The sequence below is a fragment of the Anolis sagrei genome, chromosome X (assembly GCF_037176765.1).
Source record: "Anolis sagrei isolate rAnoSag1 chromosome X, rAnoSag1.mat, whole genome shotgun sequence".
Classification (NCBI taxonomy): Eukaryota; Metazoa; Chordata; class Lepidosauria; order Squamata; family Dactyloidae; genus Anolis; species Anolis sagrei.
In genome coordinates, this window is record NC_090034.1 from 91,210,613 (window position 1) to 91,235,073 (window position 24,461).

The 24,461-nt window shown below is 38.6% G+C and overlaps 1 protein-coding gene across 1 annotated transcript in view; it reads left to right on the plus strand.

The window, feature by feature from the left end:
- Positions 1-24,461, plus strand: part of LOC137094851 (insoluble matrix shell protein 4-like) — a 39,524-nt gene continuing 15,063 nt past the window's right edge. Inside the window, exons 1-8 of the mRNA XM_067460767.1 lie at positions 1-75; positions 7,738-7,794; positions 10,560-10,616; positions 16,002-16,058; positions 16,792-16,848; positions 20,266-20,322; positions 22,264-22,320; positions 23,307-23,363. Coding sequence (XP_067316868.1) covers positions 1-75; positions 7,738-7,794; positions 10,560-10,616; positions 16,002-16,058; positions 16,792-16,848; positions 20,266-20,322; positions 22,264-22,320; positions 23,307-23,363 — 474 coding nt within the window. The remainder of the gene's footprint in view (positions 76-7,737; positions 7,795-10,559; positions 10,617-16,001; positions 16,059-16,791; positions 16,849-20,265; positions 20,323-22,263; positions 22,321-23,306; positions 23,364-24,461) is intronic.

Sequence of the window (24,461 nt, forward strand, 5' to 3'; positions counted from 1 at the left end):
ATGGCGAAGTGGGTTGTGGTTGCTTTCCTTGTTGCCTGCCTGCTCTCCCCAAAGAGCATCAGAGCTGCACCCGTGGTAAGGATGAACATGTTTTCTGCATTCTGGTGGGAGGCCAGGAGGTTTACTGCTTAAAGCTGAAACTCAGTTTCACATACACCTGAAAACCAAGTGCAATTTCCAAAATCAACTTGTATATATTATTTAGTTAGTTAGGACCTCTTCACAAGGTCCAGGGGGACAGTTCCTGGTGAAAGGGAAGGCACGCGGGGAGTCTCATAATGCCCCATGCACTTTCCCTCCCTCCCCCATCATATGGTGTGGATGGGACGAGGCGCATTGGCATTTTGTCCCCATCATATGGGAGAAAGGGTGGCAATGCGTGGCAACACATGTTGTCCCACCACCCTTTCCCTCATCATATGGGGAAAAGGGGAGGAAAATGCAGGTAGCTATGCTGGAGCTACCCGAAAAACACTTTTCTCTTCGAGATGGAGGAGGAAGCACTTCTGATGCTTCTCCTCCACTTTGGGAGGATTGTAGGTGGGGCCTGCTGAGTGTCATCTGATGGCACTTGACACTTGAGAGTCCCCATCCAAGTTCTGGCGAAAAGCAGAAAAATGGAGCTATTTAGCCCTGTGTGAAGAGGTCCTTAGTTTAGTAGCACTTTTTAGGTTTTCAACATTTTGTTCTTCATCAGTCAGTTTCTGGGTTCAGTGATATCGTTAGGGAATTAAAGGTAAGGGGGTGGAATTGCATGGCTCTCCAGAAATTGTACTACAGCTCCCAACATTTATCACCATGAGTAATGGTGGTTTGGGGGGCCACTGGTAGTTGCTGTCCCCAAACATATGGAGAACTGTGCTTTATTCCCATATCTGGGCTAACTATAATTGCCAGTCTTATTTCTATTGGACTGAATCAGTTGCTTAAAATGAAGTCAATACATGGTCTACTAAATATTTGTTTTAAGTCACATGCTTCTAAGGCCACATCTACACTGCCATATAAAATCCAGATTATCTGCTTTGAACTAGATTATATGGTAGCGTGTACTAATATAATCCAGTTCAAAGGAGATAATCTGGATTTTATATAGCAGTGTTGATGGGGCCTTAGATTGTCTCACAATATAGTTGAAGGCAATCTTTTGAGATATTGGCTTCTCAAACTCCTGGAAATTCACATTATTCATTTTTAAAGAGGATCACTGCAATAGTATTACTTCCAAGTCAAATAATGACTCAACATGAACATAGTACTGTTGTAGTACAAGAAAAGATTACAGCTGAAATCCTATTAGCATCTTATCTATGTGTAAGTTTCTTCACATGCTTAGGAGTCCTTTTGGGCATTCTGTGATGCATGTATTAAGCTCCTGGTTGCATAAGTTGAGTCCCATGTGTGTAACCTTTGTACAGAAACATACTTTCTATTATTCATTCTATCTGTCAATGGGATTAGTGGTGGAGGCTCCTTCTATGGAGGCTTTTAAACACAGCCTATGGAGGCTGAATGACCATCTGTTGTCGGTGCTTTGAACATGATTGTCCTGCTCCTTGGTAGGGGATTGGAATGGATGGCCCACGAGGTCTCTTCCAACACTATGATTATATGATTCTACCTTCATATTGACTCATGTTCTAGGTCTATTCTAGATTAAGTAATAGCATTCAAATTGTGCAGTTCCACATTCATAGGTTGGCTTTCATGTATTCCACATTTCACACAAAATGCATTAAGCAGTAATCAGGTACATTGTCAAATACACAACAATATTTTCCTGTCACACGTGGGGAAGCGTCACTGCATGGCTTCCCTCTGCACCGACCCTGTTGTTCTCTATGGAGCACGAGAAGTTCTGGGAAAAGTGTCATAGGACACTTACACCAAAGTAGATCACCTCACCAAAAGTTAGTGTGTGTTGTGTGATGGGCAGTGGGAGGCTCCATTAATCAGCTGTTCTGCAAGCCACCCATATGATGAAGTTGCAAGTTTTGGTCAAATAAGACTATTTCTCATTTTGCCAAATGGTCTAAACTGTATATTATTGGGTGAACATCACTAATAATACCTACATAATAGGCATGGTTATGTACCATCAGAATCTTTGTAATTTAGAATAAAGTCGGGAAAATTACTTTTTGAAGCAATTTTAAAGTTTTTAAGAAAACCAGAAGTCCCTTTGCCCTTCTGAAGCTTTTTCTGCAATTTGTTATCTGCCATTTTGTTATGACTCATGAAGTGAGTCAGAAATTATTCAGCTTTTCCCCGTTTCTGGTCCCTGGCCTCAGCTCAAGCCGGAGAAGCCAGTCTTAAACCAGAGAAGGAAGGAATTTCCTCCGCTTCTGGAGTAAAACAACTACTTTCAAAGTTAAGAACACCCAATGAAACAGGAAACAAGCCTACTACATAATATCCAGTTAGCCTTGGCTGTATTGCTACAATACAACAGAGCCATTAAAGCAATTAGATTTCAATATGTGTTTTATTTATTTATTGTGTCATAAGCAAATTGAGAATACAGCTATAATGTATAGAAAAACCATAAACAAAGTTAAAAATTTGGCATTATACTAAATTTCCTTTGACTAGAAGCTGGCCACTTCAAGTGCCTCTGGTGTGGCTGTAATTGTGCATGTGGCAGGGCTTAGACTGCATTGTTGTAAGTGGTCTGTGGTTTGCTCTTCTCCAACTTGCATGTCGTGGACTCCACTTAATAGCCCCATATCTTAAGGTTAGCTCTGCATCTCCTGGTCCCAGAGCACAGTCTGTTCAGTGCCTTCCACGTCACCCAGCCTTCTGTATGTCCAGGAGGGAGTTTCTCATCCGGTCTCAGTCACGGATTGAGATTCTGGGTTTTAACCTGCCACTTTTCGACTCTCACTTGCTCAGGTGTTCCTGCGAGTATCTCTGTAGATCCTAGGAAACTATTTCTTGATTTAAGGCGTGGACTTGCTGGCTGATATCCAAACAGAAGATGAGCCAGAGATGTCAATGCCTTGGTATTGACTTACTACTTAACTGTCACTCTTTTGGAACTTACAAAAAAAAATCAGGATTATATATCCTAACAGTGAGATCATTCTCAGAGTACAATAATTACGCTATCTATGAACACTACATATATCCAATTGCATAAGTCCAAACCATAGCCAAGATAGTACTGGTAAAGTAAGAAACCAAAATCAGTGTACTCTTGGTATATCTGAGATGTTGGGAGAAAGATGGAAACACTCAGAGATGTCCCAAACAGCAGTGAGACTGGGAATAAAGTCAGTAAAAGATGCACAATAAATGACTAAAACAACAGTGATACTGGGTATAAAGCTAGTAAAAAAAACACACAATAAAAGTCTTTGGATCTTTTTTAAACAGAACATTTATTACATTTATTGTATTGACTTTCTTCCCAGTATCATCAACAAAGCCAGTAAAAGAAACACTGTGAAATTTTCTTGGACATGCAGAAAATGTTCCTTGGAATTTTTTATTGGAAATGTTTATCATGTTTCTCTTAGGCCGTAGTTCCTAGTTTCCTCAGTATTTCTTTGCCTAAGGAGAAAGGAATTTCATTGCATGCAAAAGAAATACATTTCACCTTTTTAGAAAGACTGTATCCTTTTATAAACATAGGTATGACCCCTAAATCCCACCTTAAACTCCAGGAACCCAATGAGATCTGCAGCACAATCAAGTGGGGCAGTTCCAAATGATGCAGCCAGCCCACTCCTGCCCCCAAGTGACAAGGAGAGGAAGAATGTCACTTTTCCTTGTCATCCCATAGACTTCTATCTCATAGAATCATTGAGTTGGAAGAGCCCTCATGGGCCATCCAGTCCAACCCCCTGCCAAGAAACAGGAAAATCACATTCAAAGCATCCCCAACAGATGACCAGCCAGCATCAGTTTAAAAGCCTCCAAAGGAGGAGCCTCCACCACACTCTGGGGCAAAGAGTTCCACTTCTGAACAGCTCTCATAGTCAGGAAGTTCTTCCTAATGATCAGTTAGAATCTCCGTTCCTGTAGTTTGAAGCGATTGTTCCATAGCCTAGTCTCCAGGGCAGCACAAAACAAGCTTGCTCCCTCCTCCCTATGACTTCCCCTCACATATTTATACATGGCCCTCTTCATGTTTCTCTCCTCAGCCTTCTTTTCCGAAGGCTAAGCGTGCCCAGCTCTTTAAGCCATTCCTCATAGGGCTTGTTCTCCAGACCGTTGATCCTTTGAGTCGCCCTCCTCTGGACACATTCCAGCTTATGAACATCTCCCTTCAATTGGGGTGCCCAGAATTGGACACAGTGTGATTCCAGGTGTGGTCTGACCAAGCCAGAATAAAGGGGTAGCATGACTTCCCTGGATCTAGACCAGGGGTCCTCCAACTTTTTAAACAGAGGGCCAGGTCACAGTCCCTCAAACTGTTGGAGAGCTGGATTAGAATTTGAAAAAAAAGAATGAATTCCCATGCACACTGTGCATATCATATTTGTAGTGCAAAAAACCCACTTAAAAACAATACAATAATTAAAATGAAGAACAATTTTTACAAATATAAACTTGGTATTTCAATGGGAAGTGTGGGCCTGCTTTTGGTTGATGAGATAGGATTGTTGTTGTTGTTGTTGTGTGCTTTCAAGTCATTTCAGACTTAGATTGACCTTGAGCAAGGACCGGGTAAATGACCTTGGAGGTCCGTATCTGGCCCCCGGCCTTAGTTTGAGGACCCCTGAACTAGACACTGTACTCCTATTGATGCAGACCAAAATCCTTTCAGATTTTTTTTGCCGCCACATGACATTATTGGCTCATGATTAACTTGTCCACAAGGATTCCAAGATCTTTTTTGCACGTACTGCTGTTGAGCCAGGTGTCTCACAGAGCGGCTTGCTGAAGTTTGAGGCAGGGAGGTGGATGGGTGGGACTTATAATTGTGACAATACTGCAATGATCATGACAATGCAACAAAGTTAATATGGAGAAGCTATGGGTCTGTGAATCTAGGTTGCAAATCTGTTATAGAATGTATTGTCGAAGGCTTTCCTGGCCTGAATCACTTGGTTGTTGTAGGTTTTTTCAGGCTATATGGCCATGTTCTAGAGGCATTCTCTCCTGACGTTTCGACTGCATCTATGGCAAGCATTATCAGAGCATCCTCACTACCTCTGAGGATGCTTGCCATAGATGCAGGCGAAACGTCAGGAGACAATGCCTCTAGAACATGGCCATATAGCCCGAAAAAACCTACAACAACCCTGTTATAGAATTCTAGCCATTTTTAAAATATCAAAGCATGTGAGATGGGAGGATGGTGCAAATTATTTAAAAGGTAAGTTGCTGATACTAGGAGCAACCAGGAGCAACAATTCATTCTCCCTTTTTTACAGCCAAAAATGACATAAGAGAATTTGAAGCTGAGGGCAGAAAATAGCTTAGAAGTTCAAGGAGGGTCCATGGTTTCTTTTTGCCCATGTCTTTGGAACAGCCTTCCCCTCTTTGACATTTTTCCCCCTTCTAAAAAAACAAAGTGCATGGAAACTGCTGGGTATCTCTGAAAAACTAGGCAACTTTTCTTGAAACTGGATGGGGAAAATAATCAAGCAGTGCTTTCAAACATCCACAGGAGGGCGATGAGACTGAACAAGTTGGTAGCAGTTTTGTAGAGACACACTGACATTTTATTAATCATATCACAATGGAATTTAGCATCCCTGTTTCAGGATTCTTTCATAGCACAGAAACTATCTCAATGGGTTCCTATTTCAAGAGTTTTCCATGTAGAACATGCCTTTCCTGAGTTTAGCTTTGTTTCCTGTTGTATAGTGATTTGATATAGGGATTTATTTCTTACTACTCTCATTCCTGATGGAAGGAAAAAGTGATTTCAGCTATTTTCTTCCAAGTATACAGGTTCTGAATACTATTTGCAGTTTGGTTTTCTTGTTTACAAAATTTATAGTTATTTCTTTTGGCTTATGGCAGAGAAAACAACATTTTCTGTATAGCAAACGATGTATTACTTTCCATGCTGCTAATGCTGTTTCTGGGTATAACATGCTATAAATAAAGACTTATATATACAATTAACACTTTTTTGTAGAACCCCTTCCCCTACATTTGCTATACAGGAAAGAGCATATTTGCACAAAGAATAGTATTTCTGTGCAGAGGTATTATATTCTGTGAAGAAAAAACTGTTGGAAACAATCCATGTGAAATTTTGTGCAGAATAAGTCCAAAACTGCAAAATATCTTTTTCAATCCAGGGTTTTATGACACATAGGAAATGTTTTAAACAACTTCACTCTTAAAAATATACTGTATTTTATTATTATTAAAATCTTCATAAAGGCTTTCATGTTTTGGAGACGTACTAAACTTCTCTCCTATTTCATTTTTTTTTAAATTGCAGAAAAGCTTTGCAGCTGATCCAGGAGTAAGTATCAGCAATAAAAATGACTGATTGAATCTAGCATTGTGTTAATACTGTATGTAATCAAGTATAAGCCTAGTTTTCAGCCCTTTTTTTAGGCCGAAAAAATCCCCCCGGCTTATACAAGAGTCAAGGTTATTTATTATTTTACTGTGTTGTTTTTATATTATTATTATTATTATTATTATTATTATTATTATTATTATATGTATTATTTTATTCTATTTATTATTGTTATTATTACATTTATTATTGTACTCTATTTATTATTATTATTACATTTATTATTTTACATAAACGCATTTACATTGAAGAAGGTTAGAGTAATGGTTTAATCAGAGTTGGACAGTCTTATCTTAAATTACAGTTTTATGTAAATATTCAAAAACATTTAACCTACTGATGCCTCAGTTAATGTCATTGTATTGGCATTTGTTTTTATTTTGAAATTTACCAGTAGCTGCTGCATTTCCCACTCTAGGCTTATACGCAAGTCAATCTATTTTCCCAGTTTTTTGTGGTAAAATTAGGTGTTTCAGTTTATATTCAGTCGGCTTATACTCGAATATATACGGTATATTTGAGATTATTGCTTTCTTTGTTTTATGAATAGCTTTTTTTTAAAAAAAAAAAATATCCCCAGCAATTTGTTTGAGCAACAGCTACCCCACCAGACCCCAATATAAAGAAATTGATTTGGGCATCTAATTTTTTTGTCGAGAAAATGAACAAAATGTTTGAAAGACATGAACAGGGTAGGTAGCTACTCTTCTTGTGTTTAATCTATATTTGGTAGAGTTGGAGTAGGATGAAAGAAGGTAGAAGAAAATTGAACTTTAGAGTCAAAATGCTAAGTTTGTTTAGAGGGAGCCCACGTCCTCTTGGTAGCCCAACTAGAATAGTCCTGTTCACTCATTTAGACTTCCATAAGTGTTGACATCAGATGATTTAAAAGCAGTTGCTTGCAAAATAGTTAACATCAGTCTATTTTTAAAATTCCCAAGGTTTGGTTCAAGAAAAACATGCTTTGTCCTATTTCCAATATAAGGGACTGATTTGGACATATATTTTTTGTAGGGGAAATTGACTAAACGTTTAAAGTTCACATCCTCTTGATATCCCGGATACAGAAGTATTCTATAATTTGGATTTACATATGTACTGACATCAGTTGAATCAATACAATTACTATGATTGGGACTACCAATTATGTTTCTCAATGTATAGGAATTTGCAAATAGCTTGTAGCTCATAGACTGAAGGAAATACAAAATACTAACACATCAACTTTGTACTCTTTTTTTCTGTAGAGTGTAGACAGTTTTAATAACAATGCAATTGGTGCCAACAGCTTCGACAACAATGTGGTAAGTACAGGGAGCCTGTCAATTGTCCAATCTTGTTTGCCCAACAGTTTGAGAGACCCTTTGTCTGTTTCTCTGTCAGATGGTATTGGGCAAAGTTTCTCATTTTATAGGTGTGTCTGGGAGAAATTCATCCCTGGGTCCCATGTATTTGACATAAATTCCACGATCAATAAATTCCAGCTTTCTTTCTGCACATGCTCAATATACACAACCTTGCATTAAGCGTGGATTATTTCAGTTATTTAATTCTCTCATATATAAATATGAACTGTATCATATCCCCCCTTGTTGTGTGAAATCACAAGGCTTCTACGAGTGGAAGTCTTGCATTTTATAACAGGCATGGTATTCTTTAACAATCAAAAAAGATTATTGTCTTATTCTTTCATGGCACAAAAACTATCTCAATGGATTCTGTGAAGAACTGTGTTCTAAACAGATAATGTGTGAAGGAGCCATAATTTTGTGCAGAAGTCCACAATTGCAAAATGTTTTTTCAATCCAGGGTTCTAATTGCCCTAGTTCTCCCAGACAAAAGAAATACATTTTTAAACAATTTTTAACCATTTACTTCATTTTAAATATTCTTTCCTTCCTGTCCTATAAACTGGACCCTTTTCTTATTATTATCATCAATGGATGTACAGTAGTGGACTTTTACTACAGAAGATTTTGCACAAGCCCTTGCCTCACCTCTTAGTTTTGAAATATCCACTCTGTTCAACCACTGGTTGTTTTATGATGAATTATGTTTTATGATGTTATGATGATGTTGTGTATGTATTCTTGTTGTGTTATATTTTAACTCTGTTTGAATGGACTTGGCCCCATGTAAGCCGCCCCAAGTCCCTATTATTATTATTATTATTATTATTATTATTATTATTATTATTAGAAAGACAACAAGATTAGTACACAGCAAACAAGAACTATGCTGGTTGTTGTATTGGATCACACATTGGACACTTCCCAAGGACTATGTGATGTATCGGTGAATAATGTGTGCAGATCCCAGTAGGGTGGCCTTTTGCAGGTGACAGATGGTAATTTTGTGAGTGCCGATTGTGTTTAAATGCAAGCTAAGGTCATTAGGCACTACAGGTTTTAAACGTCGTTGTGTTACTGTTAATGTTTATTGTTTATCTTCTGTTATGAGTTTTATTTTATTGTTTCGTATTACTGTTGTTATTGTTTTTATTACTGATGTATTGTGGGCTCGGCCTCATGTAAGTCACACCGAGTCTGGAGAGATGGTTGTTGTTCATTCGTTCAGTCGTCTCCGACTCTTCGTGACCTCATGGACCAGCCCACGCCAGAGCTCCCTGTTGGCCGTCACCACCCCCAGCTCCTTCAAGGTCAGTCCAGTCACTTCAAGGATGCCATCCATCCATCTTGCTCTTGGTCGGCCCCTCTTCCTTTTACCTTCCACTTTCCTCAGCATAATTGTCTTCTCTAGGCTTTGCTGTCTCCTCATGATGTGGCCAAAGTACTTCAACTTTGTCTCTAGTATCCTTCCCTCCAATGAGCAGTCGGGCTTTATTTCCTGGAGGATGGACTGGCTGGATCTTCTCGCAGTCCAAGGCACTCTCAGGATTTTCCTCCAACACCACAGTTCAAAAGCATCTATCTTCCTTTGCTCAGCCTTCCCTAAGGTCCAGCTCTCACATCCGTAGGTTACTACAGGGAATACCATGGCTTTGACTAGGCGGATCTTGGTTGCCAGTGTGATGTCTCTACTCTTTACTATTTTATCGAGACTGAACATTGCTCTCCTCCCAAGAAGTAAGCATCTTCTGATTTCCTGGCCACAGTCTGCATCTGCAGTAATCTTTGCACCTAGAAATACAAAGTCTGTCACGGCCTCCACATTTTCTCCCTCTATTTTCCAGTTGTCAATCATTCTTGTTGCCATAATCTTGGTTTTTTTGACATTTAGCTGCAACCCAGCTTTTGCGCTTTCTTCTTTCACTTTGATTAGAAGGCTCCTCAGCTCCTCCTCGCTTTATAAATAAAGTTTTGCTATTATGTATTGTCAAAGGCTTTCATGGCCGGAATCAATGGGTTGTTGTAGGTTTTTTCGAGCTATATGGCCATGGTCTTGAGGCATTCTCTCCTGACGTTTCACCTGCATCTATGGCAAGCATCCTATTATTATTATTATTATTATTATTATTATTATTATTACATCCAGTGTGCTTATCACTACTGGGACCACCTTTACTGTCTTGTGTCAGAGTCTTTGTAGTTCAATCTTATTTTATTATAATATTATTATTATTTTACTTGATGCAAAAAAACAAACAAATGAACAGAATCAGATCTCGATAAAGATGTATATGTTTTAGAGACATACTAAACTTCTTCCCTGTCTCCTTTTTAAAATTGCAGAACAGCTTTGCAGCTAATCCAGGCGTAAGTATCAGCAATAGAAATGACCAGCTAAAGCCAGCATTATGTTAACATATTAAAAATCTTCATTTTTTTTTTGGATTTGAATAGTTACTTTGAAAATTCCCCAAGGTTTTATTTTAGAAAACGCTGCCCTACTTCACCCCAAATATAAAGAAATAGATTTGATAATCTATTTTGTGTAGAGTGAATGAACTAAACGTTTAAAGCCCACATCCTCTTGGTATCCCGGCTACAGTACTGTTCAATCATTTGGATTTATAGAAGTGTTAACTTCAGTTGATTAAATAGAAAACTGTGAAAAATCTTATGGAACTGTTTGTAGATAAGACATCATCTTGCACTTTTTTTTATAGAGTGCAAACAGTTTTAATGGCAACGCAATTGGTGGAGGCAGCTTCGACAATAACGCAGTAAGTACAGAGGGTCTGTCAATTCTCCAATCTTACTTGTCCACCGGTTTGAGGGACCCTGTGTTTCCTTCTTGGTCAGCTGTACTTAGGCACATTTTCCCTCCCAATATATATATGGATCTAGGAGAAATTCATCCCTGGGTCCCATGTATTGGGCATGGAGGCCCTGGTGGAGCAATGGGTTAAACCTTTGTTCTGGCAGGATTGCTGACCAACAGGTCGGTGGTTCAAATCTGAGGAGAGTGGGTGAGCTCCCTCTGTCAGCTCCAGCTCCCTAATGCAGGGACATGAGAGAAGCCTCCCTCAAGGATGGTAAAACATCAAGCATCCGGGCATCTCCTGGGCAACGTCCCTGTAGACAGCCTATTCTCTCATACCACAAGTGATTTGAAATTTCTCAAGTCGCTCTTGACTCAGAAAAAAAACTGTATTGTCCCATCCTTGATCGATGGTTTCTAACCATAAATTTCATGTTCAACCAGTTCCTGTTTTTCTTCTGCACCTGCTCAATATATACAACTTTGCATTAATTCAGTGCTTTCATTCTCTAACATGCAAGCATGAACAGTATCACTCACCCTCCCTTATTGAGTGAAATCATAAAGTTGTCTGGGTGGAAGTCTTGTATTTTATTTCAGGTGTGTTGTATTTTAACCAGTTAAAGATTATTATTCTTTCATAGCACATGAACCATCTCTATGCATTCTGCAAAGAAAATACTATGTTCTAAACCAGGGGTCCTCAAACCTTTTAAACAGAGGGCCAGGTCACAGTCCCTCAAACTGTTGGAGGGCTGGATTGTAACTTGAAAAAAGCATGTATGAATTCCTATCCACATTGCACATATCTTATTTGTAGTGCAAAAAACAAGTAAAAACAATACAATAATTAAAATGAAGAATAATTTTAACAAATATAAACTTATTAGTATAATGGGAAGTGTAGGCCTGCTTTTGGCTGATGAGATAGGATTGTTGTTGTTGTGTGCTATCAAGACGTTTCAGACTAAGGTTGACACTGAGCGAGGGCCAGGTAAATGACCTTGGAGGGCCATATCCGTCCCTCAGGCCTTAGTTTAAGGACCCCTGTTCTAAACAAAAAGGGGCACAAAGAAATCAAAAGTTATATTGTGCATGATAAGTCAGAAATTGCAAACTACTTTTTTCAATTCAGGGTTTAATTGTCATGGTTTTCTCTCACACAGGAAACATGATTTTTAATCATTTCTCTGTTTATAATATTCTTTCCTTCCTGTCACATAAACTGTTGTTGTTGTTGTTGTTGCTGCTGCTGCTGTTGTTATTTGATACTCAACAAGATTAGTACACAGCAAACAAGATCACTATGCTGGCTTTTGTATTCGATCACACATCAGACACTTCTCAAGAGTCTAGGATTGCGTGATGCATCAGTAATTGTTGTTGTTGTTATTATTATTGTTATTATTGTTGTTGTTGTTGTTATTATTATTATTATTATCATTATCATTATTATTATTATTATTATTATTATTATTATTATTACTGGATATACTGTAGTGGGCTTTTACTTTAGAAAAGCCCACTACAGTATAGAAGATTTTTAGAAGATTTTTTCTCCCTGCTGCAAAAAAAATTAACAAACAAGATGAAATCTTGATAAAAGTCTTGCATGTTTTGGAGACATACTAAACTATCTCCTTTTTAAAATTGCAGAACAGCTTTGCAGCTGACCCAGGAGTGAGTATCAGAATATTTATGAATCTAGCATTATGTTCATTATATTTTAAATCATTGCTTTATTTGGATTTTAATAGCAATTGAAAAATACCGAAGACTTAGTTCAAACAAAATCTGCTTCACCCTATCCCCAATTTCAAGAAATTGACTTGGTAATCTATATTCTGTAGAGAAAATGGACTTAATGGTTTAAACCCACATCCTGTTGTTTTCCTGGCCACAGTACTGTTCTATCATTTGTATTTACACAAGTGTAAATACAAATGGGACTACAAATTATGTCTCTGAATGTATAGAAAACTGTAAAAAAATCTTATGGAACTGCTCATAGACCGAAGGAGCCACCAAATACTAACATATAGTCTTGTACACTTTTTTTGGCAGAGTGTGGACAGTTTTAATAACAACGCAATTGGTGGTAACAGCTTTGACGGTAATGTGGTAAGTACAAGTAGTCTGTCAATTGTTCAGTTTGGGGGACTCTCTCTTTTTCTCTGTCAGCTGGTGTTAGGCAATTTTTCTCATTTTATAGATTTCCTTCTGCACTCAATATACACAACTTTGCATTATTTCAGTTATTTCATTCTCTCACATGCAAGCAGGAACAGCATCATTTCTTCATTTCTCCCCTTGTTGGGTGAGATTTTATATATATATATATATATATATATATATATATTCCACTTTATCTCACCAAAGGGGGCTCAAAGTAGCTTGACATAAAACATTAATACACAATTTAAAATATACAAATATTTATTATTTCTTTCTTTCTTTCTTTCTTTCTTTCTTTATGATATTTCTATCTCACTTTTCTCAGCCCGAAGGCAACTCAAGGCAGCTTACAAGTTGGTGGCAATTTAATGCCATAACAATCCACAATGTACAATTAAAAACATTTAAATCAACATTATAAAATCCATACAGAAACTATTATGCAAATTTTAAACAGTATTAAGCATAATTAATATTAAAAACAATTAAATTGAATCCATAAAAACATTTCAAAAAGCACAGTACCCCCTGACATGATCTTAAAAACCTTTATCTTTAAAACCCTGTCTGAATAAAAATGTTTTAGCCTGCCTCCAGATGGACAGCAGGGAGGGGGCTATTCTAGATTCCCTGGGGAGGGAATTCCAGAGTCAAGGGGCAGCCCCTGAGAAGGGGCAGCCACTCTCTCATTCCCACCAACTGAACTTGAGAGGAAGGTGGGATTGAGAGAAGGGCCTCTCCTGAAGATCTCAGGGCCAAGCAGATTCATACAAGTGGATGTAGTCAGCCAGATGGTCTGGACCTAAACCATCTAGGGCAGTGGTTCTCAACCTGTGGGTCTCCAGGTGTTTTGGCCTACAACTCCCAGAAATCCAAGCTGGTTTACCAGCTGTTAGGATTTCTGGGAGTTGAAGGCCAAAACATCTGGGGACCCACAGGTTGAGGACTACTAATCTAGGGCTTTAAAGATCATAACCAGCACTTTGAATTTGACTGGCAGCCAGTGGAGCTGCTGCAACAGGGGTGTTGTCCTTCCCTATAGCCAGCCCCAGTTAGCAACCTGGCTGCAGTTGTTTGGACCAGCTGAAGTTCCCAAGCCCTCTTCAGAGGCAGCCCCATGTATATCACATTACAGTAATCTAAACAGGATGTAACTAAGGCATGTACCACGGTGACCAAATCTGGCTTCTCAGGATTGGGTGCAGTTGGTGCACAAATTTTAATTGTGCAAAGGCCCCCCTGGCCACCATAGATACCTGGGACTCCAGGTTCAGTGCAGAGTCCAGGAGAACCCCAAAATTGCAGACCTGTATCTTCATGAGGGAGTGTGACCCCATCCAGTACAGACTGGATCTCTATTCTGCTTTCCAATTGACCAGGAGTACCTCTGTCTTGTCTGGATTAAGTTTAAATTTGTGTCCCTACATCCAGTCCTTTACAGATGACAGACATTGGTTTAGGGTCAGGACAGCTTTCTTGGCTTTAGGTGGAAAGAAGTAGCAGAGTTGGGGGGGGGGGTCATCTGTATATAGGTAGCATTGTACTCCTAAACTCTGGATGACCTCTCCCAGTGGTTTCATGTATGTGTTAACAGCAATGAGGGACAAAACAAAATATAAAAGTGCCATGATTTAGGAGATTAGGCAGCATCTGGTCTGTGTAGATGGAAGTGTGAAGTGAGAATTTTATTACTATGAATAACACAGGTGGCAATTACAAATAATCCAATCTAGTTCTCTGATATGTGCATATGTAATTGTTAATAGATAATATTTTAGGCTTTATTATTTGCTTGAGATGTGGCAGTCAAAAAGGATTCATTTCTTAGTGTTTCATGCCATTACAGTATTTGTTGTTCAGGTTCATTCCCTTTGCAATATTGCCAGATTAATCTGTTCAGAATCTTATACAAAAATCCCCTTGTATTCTAGATAATCTGTTTCATCCAGAAATCCCTGGTGTTGAGAGGCCACTTTAGGTAGACGTCTTGTATTTTATAACTGATGTCATGTTCTTGAATAAATAAAAAAGATTATTCTTATTAATTGATTTATCGCAGTGGACTTGAACTATAGAAGATAGTTTTTATCTTTCTGCTGCAAATGAACAAACAGGATGAAATTTTTATAAACTTCTTCCCTATCTTTTTCTGAAATTGCAGAACAGCTTTGCAGCTGATCCAGGAGTAAGTATCAGCAATATAAATTACAAATCTAGAATTACGTTAATACATTTGAAATCATTGCTTTGTTTGGATTCGAATAGTTATTTTTAAAATTCCCAAGATTTCATTCAAGAAAAACCTGCCTTAGTATACAGAAATTGATTTGGCATTTTCTTTGAAGAGAAAATTGATTCAATGTTTAAATTCCGCATCATTTAGGTACCCTCCCAGCCATGGTACTGTTCTGTCATTTGGATTTACATACATGTTGACATCAGTTGATTCGATAGCTTTACTATGGGCCCTTCCAGACAGGTCAGAAACCTAGAAAGAACTGGGTTATTTTAACCCAGTTCTTCCTGGATTTGTATCACCACCCTCAACGTAAACCTTGGGCTTTTCCTTGAGGAGTTCCTAGATGCCATCCCCCAGTCCCCATCCCCCCCCCCAAAAAAACCCAAAACTTACCCGAGGGGCCTTCCAGCAGTACAGGCCCCTCCGCTAAATACTCTTGATGCATAAAAATGATGGTATGAGGTGAGGGAGGAGAGATTTTCTCCACCTTCTGGTGCTTCATTTTCACATGTCAGAAGTACTCCGTAGAGGGGGCTGTGCTGCCGGGAGGCCCCTTGGATAAGTTTTTTTGGGGGGGGGGAGGGGGAATGGGACTGAGGGGAGGGAGTGGGTGCCCTTCAGATCCTTCAGTCTCCAGGAGTCCAAAGAACTGGGATGGCTATTGGGATTGACCCACAGAGCTGACACCTGGCATCCTCACAGGGCCCAAACCTTGAAGGATCTGGACCAGTTTTCTCTAGATTAATTCAGTTTAACCTGAGGTGTCATTTGGATGCCTCAGGTAAAACTGAAACAGGTCCAACATTTGGGCCTGTCTGGAAGGGCCCTATATCTCTCAAAGTATAGGAAACTGTACAAAACTTTATGGAACTGCTCATAGATGAAAGGAGCCATTCCATACTAACACATCATCTTGTGCACTTATTTTTACAGAGTGTAGACAGCTTTAATGGCAATGCAATTGGTGGCAACAGTTTCGACAACAATGCAGTAAGTCCAGGGGGTCTGTCAATTGTCAATTTGATTTGGGAAATTTGTTTTTTTTTGTTTGTTTGTTTGTTTTGCTACAAGCAATCAAACAAAGAGGATGAAATCTTGATAAAACCTGACATGTTTTGGAGAAATACTAAAGTTCTTCCCTATTTCCTTTTTGAAATTGCAGAACAGCTTTGCAGCCAACCCAGGAGTAAGTATCAGCAATATAAATGACTGACTGAATCTAATGTTATGATAATATATTTAAAATTATTGCTTTCTGTGCCTTTTGAATAACTATTTTAAAAATTTCCAGGGTTTTGATTAACATAATCTTATCCCACCCCATCCCTAATATAAAAAAGTCAAATTGAGCATCTTCAATCATTTTATTTATTTTAAGAAAAAAAGGACTAAATAATAAGGTAGCTGATCTGCTGGTCTGGAATCTGTATTTGGTAGCAATGATGTAGCAAGAAAAAATTGTATCAAAATCTGAACTTTGGAGTCCAAATGCAAATGATGTTTAGAGACAAACCATATCCTCTTGGTAGCCTGGCTGCAGTAGTTCTGTTCTATCATTTGGAGTTTCAAAAGTGTTTACTATAGTTGATTCAATAGGTCTAATCTTTCTGGGACTACAGACTATCTCTCTCAATGTATAAGAAACTGTAAATAGCTTGTGTAACTGCTCATAAACTGAAGGAATTACAAAATGCTAACACATCAACTTTGTACTTTTTTGTAGAGTGTAGACAGTTTTAATAACAATGCGATTGGTGGTAACAGCTTTGATGGCAATTCGGTAAGTACAAGGAGGAGTCTGTCAATTGTCCAGTCTTGTTTGCCCACCAGTTTGAGGGACCCTATGTCTGTTCCTCTGTCAGATGGTCTTAGGCAAATGTATTGTCGAAGGCTTTCATGCCTGGAATCACTGGGTTGTTGTAGGTTTTTTCGACAGTATGGCCATGTTAAGCAGTCCACTAGAAAACTATCCTGTCCCTACTTTAAGTTCTGCACCTTATTTCGGCCCTCTTATCGGCCACCACAACACTTCCAACTATAGTATTCCCCAACAGGGCATGCATATTTTGAAGGTGTACTGAACTTCTTCCATATCTTCTTTTTATATTTTCAGAACAGCTTTGCAGCTGATCCAGGTGTAAGTATCATCAATAGAAATGAACAGCTGAAATTAGCATTATGTTAATACATTTCAAATCATTGCTCTTTTTGGATTATGATAGTTATTTTAAAAATTCCCAAGGTTTGATTCAAGAAAAATCTGCCTTGCCCCATCCCCAAGATAAAGAAATGGATTTGTAGAGAAAATGGATTGAACACAGCAGTGTGTGAAATTCTGTAGGTCGATTTGGATTTTTGGTAATTTTGGCGATTTGTCAGGCAAACTGCCAAAAACAAAACAGGGGAGAACCCCGTCTGAAGCCTTACCAGAACTAAACATAAGCTGCTGAATCTTTCAGCTAAATTTGGGAAAGATTCATTGATTCAGACTTATTTTTCATCATTGGTATTCTGATGGTTTTTTTTCCTTTGCAAACACAAGCAGCAATCACTCCGTGGTGGAGGTGATGAAGCTGAGTGGCAAGAGCAGCCACACTTGCTGCTGAATGTTTCTCAGCCAATTTGACAGCTTGTTTTGTCCGTTTTCCTCCCCTCTTGTGGCGCATCCTGTTTTGGACTTAAAATCCCAGAAATTACTGGGAAGCAAAATGTTCTGAAACTTGGGATGGGGATGAAGGTAATGGACCTAAATGTGTCCTACAAGTGTGCTAGGTTTCATCCTGATAGCTGTAAACATGACAGACAAACAATGTTTGTGAATGTGGCCAGCTTCATCATGTTTCTCAGCCAATCAGAGGGCTGGTTCTGTCCATTCTCCTCTCCTCTTGTAGTGCACACTGTCTTGGACTTAAAATCCCAGAAATCTCTGTTGTAGTTTTTTTAAAAATGTTATTGGGAAACAATTTAAATTTTCCCCCAAAAGCAGTGGATTACTGAAATGTTCTGAAACTTGGGGGGCTTATGGTCATTAATGTGTCCTACAAGTATATCAAGTTTTTGGTAACCCTAAAAATGACAAAGAAATGAGCCTCTAAAGTTTCCCCATTGCCACAAATAGACCAAAACTTACTTAAATGAAAATGGAACTCAGCGTTCTGAATTACAAATCTCAACGGCCTCCTTCCTAATCTTGGAGGCCGTTGGAGGACGGACCCAAAATTCGATATGAAAACAGAACTGATTTCTGCAGTTGCACACACCTCTAGCTGAATATTTTAAGACCATATCCTCTTGGTAGCTCACATACAATACTGTTCTTCATTTGGAATTACATAAGCATTGGCATCTGTTGATTCAATAGCTTTACTATGTATGGGATTACTAGTTATGTCTCTCAGTATAGAAAACTGGACAAAATTTTATGGAATGCTCTTAGGAAGGAGCTGTCAAATACTAATACATCATCTTATGCACCTTTCTTCCATAGAGCTCAGGCAGTTTTAATGGCAATAGAATTGGTGGTAACAGCTTCGACAACAATGTGGTAAGTAAGGGGATCTGTTAATTGGGGGTTGAACTAGATGGCCCATGTGGTCTCTTCCAACTCTATTATTCTATAATTCTATCAATTGTGCAAGTTTATTTCCTCACCGGTTTGAGAGACCCTGTCAGCTGGTGGTGGACAAAATTTCTCATTTTATGGGGAGGTCCAGGGGATATTCACCCCTGGGTCGCATGTATTTCCCCACCCCTGCTCTATGGCTTTTAACCATACATTCCATTCTCAGCCAATTCTACCGTTCCTTCTGCACATGCTTAATATATATGATTCTGCATTATTTCAGTTATTTCATTCTCTCGCATGAAAGCATGAACAGTAGGCCTGGGTAACAACGAAAAAATTTGTTTCTAAAATCGATTCGTTTTTTGGGGGTTTTTGCGTTTCGATATTTAAAAGAATTCCGAAATTTTTCTTTTAAAAAGTTCGATATTTACGAAATTTCGTAAATGTTAAAAAAAATACGAAACATTGACGAAACAAATACGAAACAATAACGAATTGATTCGTTAATGGCGGACGCGACCGCGCAATACGCTAAAAACCCTCCAAATGGGACAGGGGGAACTTCTGAAGCTTCCCTCTCCCTCTGTTGTTGACTGTTGGTGTGATATTATAATTTTTTTCACTAATTAAACAAAAAACAACTATAAAACTTGCCCCAGACATGCGGAAATAATAACGAAACGACCTCAAACCGATAACGAAACGAATACATAACGATCTGAAGCATTTACGAAATGGATTTAAAAATTTGTTTCGTTTTTAAGTTGCTCCAGAATGGTTCGTTATCGCTTCGTTATCAAAAAAATAACGAATTTTTAACGAATTACGAATTAACGAAACGAAACCGCCCAGCCCTAATGAACAGTATGAATTCCCCAGTTGTTAAGTGAGTTCACAAAAGTTGTTTTAGTGGAAGTCAGGTGTGGTGACCCTTAGTATTTTTTCAATCCATGCTTTTAATTGTCATAGTTTCCTGACACATAAAAAACAAAATATTTAATGATTTCTCCATTTAAATTTTCATTCCTTCCCATCCTATAAACTGGACCTTTTAATTATTTCAATGAAAGGATATACTCAAGTGGGTTTTACTACAGAAGATTTTTTTCCTTGATGCCAACAAACAAACAGAATCACATCTTGCTAAAGGCTTGCATGTTTTGAAGACATACTAAACTTCTTCCCTATCTCCTTTTTTAAATTGCAGAACAGCTTTGCAGCTCAACCAGGAGTAAGTACCAGAAATAGAGATGACTGGCTGAATCTAGCATTATGCTAATATATTTGAAATGACTGCTTACTTTCGATTTGAAAAGCAATTTTAGAAATCTACAGGGCTTTGTTCAAGAAAATGTTGGCCCACCTCTGTATAAATAAATGAATTTGGGCATGCATTTCTTTTGTAGAGAAGATGGACTAAATGTTTAAAGCTCACAATCTTTTGGTAGCCTGACTTCACTGTCCTTCATTTGCATTTACATACATATTGATGTCAATTGATTCCATAGATTTACTATGACTGGGACTACCAATTATGTATTTCGATATATAGGAAACTATAAAAAAATGTTGCTTATAGACCGAAGGAGATATCAAATACAATAACACATGATCTTATGCACTTTTATGTAGAGTGCAGACAGTTTTAATAACAACGCAATTGGTGGTAACAGCTTTGACGGCAATTCGGTAAGTACAAGGAGACTATTGTATGTGAAACATTCTGAAATTTGGTGGGCTAACAGTGGTAACTGTGTTCTACCATTATAGCAAGCTTCACCCCAATAGCTTTAAAAATGAGGGAGAATGGAGCCCCTGAAATTTCCCCAATTATAGTAATTTATGCACAATTACTGTAATGAAATAGTAACATTTCATTACTGTTGTTAAAGTAACATTTTTTTTCATTATACTTTAAAAATGAAATGCCAGTGCCCCCCAGTTTTGCAATAACTTTTAAACCATTTTGTTTTATGGATTGCACATCCCTACTAAAATACCCAGCTCTTTAGGGCATAGTCTCATAGGGCATGGTCTTCAGACCTCTGATCATTTTAGTGGCCCTCCTTCAAGTATAATTTTGTGTAAATTAAGTCCTGTATTGCACAATATTTCTTCAGTCTAGTGTCCTATTTGTCATGGCTTTCACACACGTAGGAAACACAATTTCTGCATTTAAAAATATTATTTCCTTCCCACACCATAATTTGAACTTGTGGCACAGCTGGCTAGGAGTCAGCTGCATTAAGATCACTACTGACTTAAAGATCATGAGTTCGAAGCCAGCCTGGGTTGGAGTGAGCTCCCAACCAAAATTTTGTAGCTTGTTGTAGACCTTTGCAGCCCGAAAGACAGTTAAGTAGGAAATTTAGGTACCACTTATGTGGGGAGGCTAATTTAACTGATTTACGAGGCCATAAAAATCTCCAGGAAGTATGCAAAGAATAAGGAAAGTACTTCATCAGTTTCACAAATGGACAATGAAGCAACAGCTCCCCTGGTGGCCAGAAGCTGGAATGTTAAATAGCCTCTGCGTGTCTGTCTAGTGTCTATGTTGTGTGTCTATGGCATTGAATGTTTGCCATGTATATGTACATTGTAATCCACCCTGAGTCCCCTGAGGGGTGAGAAGGGCATAATATAAATAATGTATATAAATAAATAAATAAATATTAGTATTATGAATGACTGTACTGAAGTGGCTTTTCACTATGGAAGATTTTTATTCTCTGTTGCAAACAAACAAACAGGATTAAATCTTGAAAAAAAATCTTACATGTTTTGAAGACATACTAAACCCTTTCTCTATTTCTGTTATACAATTGCAGAACAGCTTTGCAGCTGATCCAGGAGTAAGTATCAGCAATACTGATGACTGACTGACTCTAACATTATGTTAATATATTTGAAATCATAGCTTTCTTTGGATTTGAATAGCTGTTTTAAAAATGTCCAAGATTTAGTTCAAGATAAACTTGCCTCACTTTGTCCCCAATATAAAGAAATGGGTTTGATAATCTATTTTCTTTAGAACAGTGCTTTTCAACATGTGGGTCCCCAGATGTTTTGGCCTTCAACTCCCTGAAATCCTAACCGCTGGTAAACTGGCTGGGATTTCTGGGAGTTGTAGGCCAAAACACCTGGGGAACCACAGGTTGAGAAACACTACTTTAGAGAAAACGAATATAACGTTTTAAGTTCACATCTTCTTTGCATGCCAACTGCAGTACTATTGTATCATTTGGATTTACATAAGTATTGACATCAATTGATTCAATAGCTTTACTGAAGACTGACAGGTCGCAGGTTCAAATCCGAGGAGAGCCTGGATGAGCTCCAGCTCCCCATGTGGGGACATGAGAGAAGCCTCCTACAGGGATGGTAAAACATCAAAACATCCGGGCGTCCCCTGGGCAATGTCCTTGCAGACAGCCAATTCTCTCACACCAGAAGTAACTTGCAGTTTCTCAAGTCATTCCCGACATGAAAAAAAAATAGTTTTACTATATTTGGGACTAACAATTATATCTCTTGTTGTATAATACACTGTGAGAAATCTTATGGAACTGCTCATAGATGGAAGGAGTTGCCAAATTCTAACACTTTATCTTATGTCCTTTTTTATTATAGAGTGCAAACAGTTTCAATGGCAATGCTATTGGTGGTGGCAGCTTCGACAACAACGCAGTAAGTACAGGGGTCTGTCAATTGCCAATTTGCGTTAGAAAATTTGAGGGGTTTTTTTTTTGCAAACAAATGGTGAAATCTTGATCAAGATTTGCATGTTTTGGAGAAATACTAAATTTCTTCCCTCTCATTTTTTAAAATTGCAGAACAGCTTTGCAGCTGATCCAGGAGTAAGTATCTCAACCTAGTATTTTCTTAATATATTTGAAATCACTGTTTTCATTGTGTTTGCATTTTGAATTTTAAAAATTCCCAGGGTTTGGACTGAGAAAAATCTTCCCTAGCCCATCTCCTATATAAAGCAATTGCTTTGAGCATCCAATTGTGGGCTTTTTATAGCAAAAATGTGCTAAATGTTTGAAAGGCATCAACAGCATAGCTGATTTCTTAGTCTCGAATCTATATTTGGCAGTGATAAAAGGTAAAGGTAAAGGTAGTCCCCTGACATTAAGTCCAGTCATGTCTGACTCTGGGGTGTGGTGCTCATCTCCATTTCTAAGCCGAAGAGCCAGCGTTGTCCGTAGACACCTCCAAGGTCATGTGGCCGGCATGACTGCATGGAGCGCCGTCACCTTCCCGCCGGAGCGGTACCTATTGATCTACTCACATTTGCATGTTTTCGAACTGCTAGGTTGGCAGAAGCTAGGGCTGACAGCGGAAGCTCACGCCGCTCCCCGGAATCGAACCTGCGACCTTTCGCTCAACAAGCTCAGCAGTAGTAAAAAAGAAAATAGATAGGAATCTGAACTTTGGAGTCAAAATGCAAAGTATGTTTAGAGGCAATCCATATTCTCTTGGAAGCCCAAGTACAGTAGTTCCGTTCTATCATTTGGAATTACAAAAGTGTTTACTGTCGTTGATTCAATAGGTCTACTTTGTTTGGATCTACAAACTATATCTCTTAATAAATAAGAAACTGTAAATAAATTGTGCATCTGCTCATAGACCAAAATATTAACACATGAACTTTGTACTTTTTTTTATAGAGCACAGGCAGTTTTAATAACAATGCAATTGGTGGCAACAGCTTTAACGGCAATGTGGTAAGTACAGGTAGTCTGTCAAATGTCCAATCTTGTTTGCCCACCAGTTTGAGGGATCCTGTGTCTGGGTTGCTGTGAGTTGTCCAGGAAGTATGGCCATGTTCCAGAAGCATCCAAACATGAATCAAGGAACACGAAAGGCACTGCAGACTAATTCAACCTGAGAAGTCAGCCATAGCAGAGCACCTGATGAACGAACCTGGACACAACGTATTATTTGAGAACACAGAAATGCTGGACCATTCCAACAGCCACCATGTCAGACTACATGGAAAAGCCATTGAAATCCACAAGCATGTGGACAATTCCAACAGAAAGGAGGAGACCATGAAAATGAACCTAATCTGGCTAATAGTATTAAAAACTCTAAAATAAGGACAGTAAATTAATAGGGACACTCAAACAATAGGGAAATTCTAGACATGAATAATTCATAGCCAGCTAAACCTCCCAACAAAGGATTCCCCCAGGCAGCACTCAGCCAAGCTTTGAAGCTGCAATGCCATTCAATGCTAATCAAGGTGGCCAATTGCAACATTCACACTTGCCTCAAGCAGACAAGAATACTTTCTCTCTCCCCCCCCCCCCCCCCGGACATTCCACAGATACATAAACCTCACTTGCCTAGTTTCCAACACTCAAAACCACTGAGCGGGGCAGCAAAATGTCAGGAGATAATATTTCTGGAATATGGCTAAACAGCCCAAAAGACTCACAGCAACCCAGTGATTCCAGCCATGAAAGCCTTCAACAACACATTGATCCTGTAACTGTTTCTCCGTCAGCAGTCTTAGGCAAAGTTTCTCATTTTACAGGTGGGCCCAGAGGAAATTCACCCCTATGTCCCATGTATTTGAATTCTTGCCATAGTTTGTAAGCCACCCTGAGTCCCCCTTCGGGGGTGAGAAGGGCAGGGTATAAGTACAATAAAATAAATAAATAAATACATACATACATATTTACCCACTCTGCACTATAGTCTCTAAACATAAATTCAATGATCAGTCAATTCTAGCTTCTGAAAATATCGAAAAAACCTACAACAAACCAATTCTAGCTTTCCCTTTGCACAAGTTCAGTATACACAACTTTGTATTA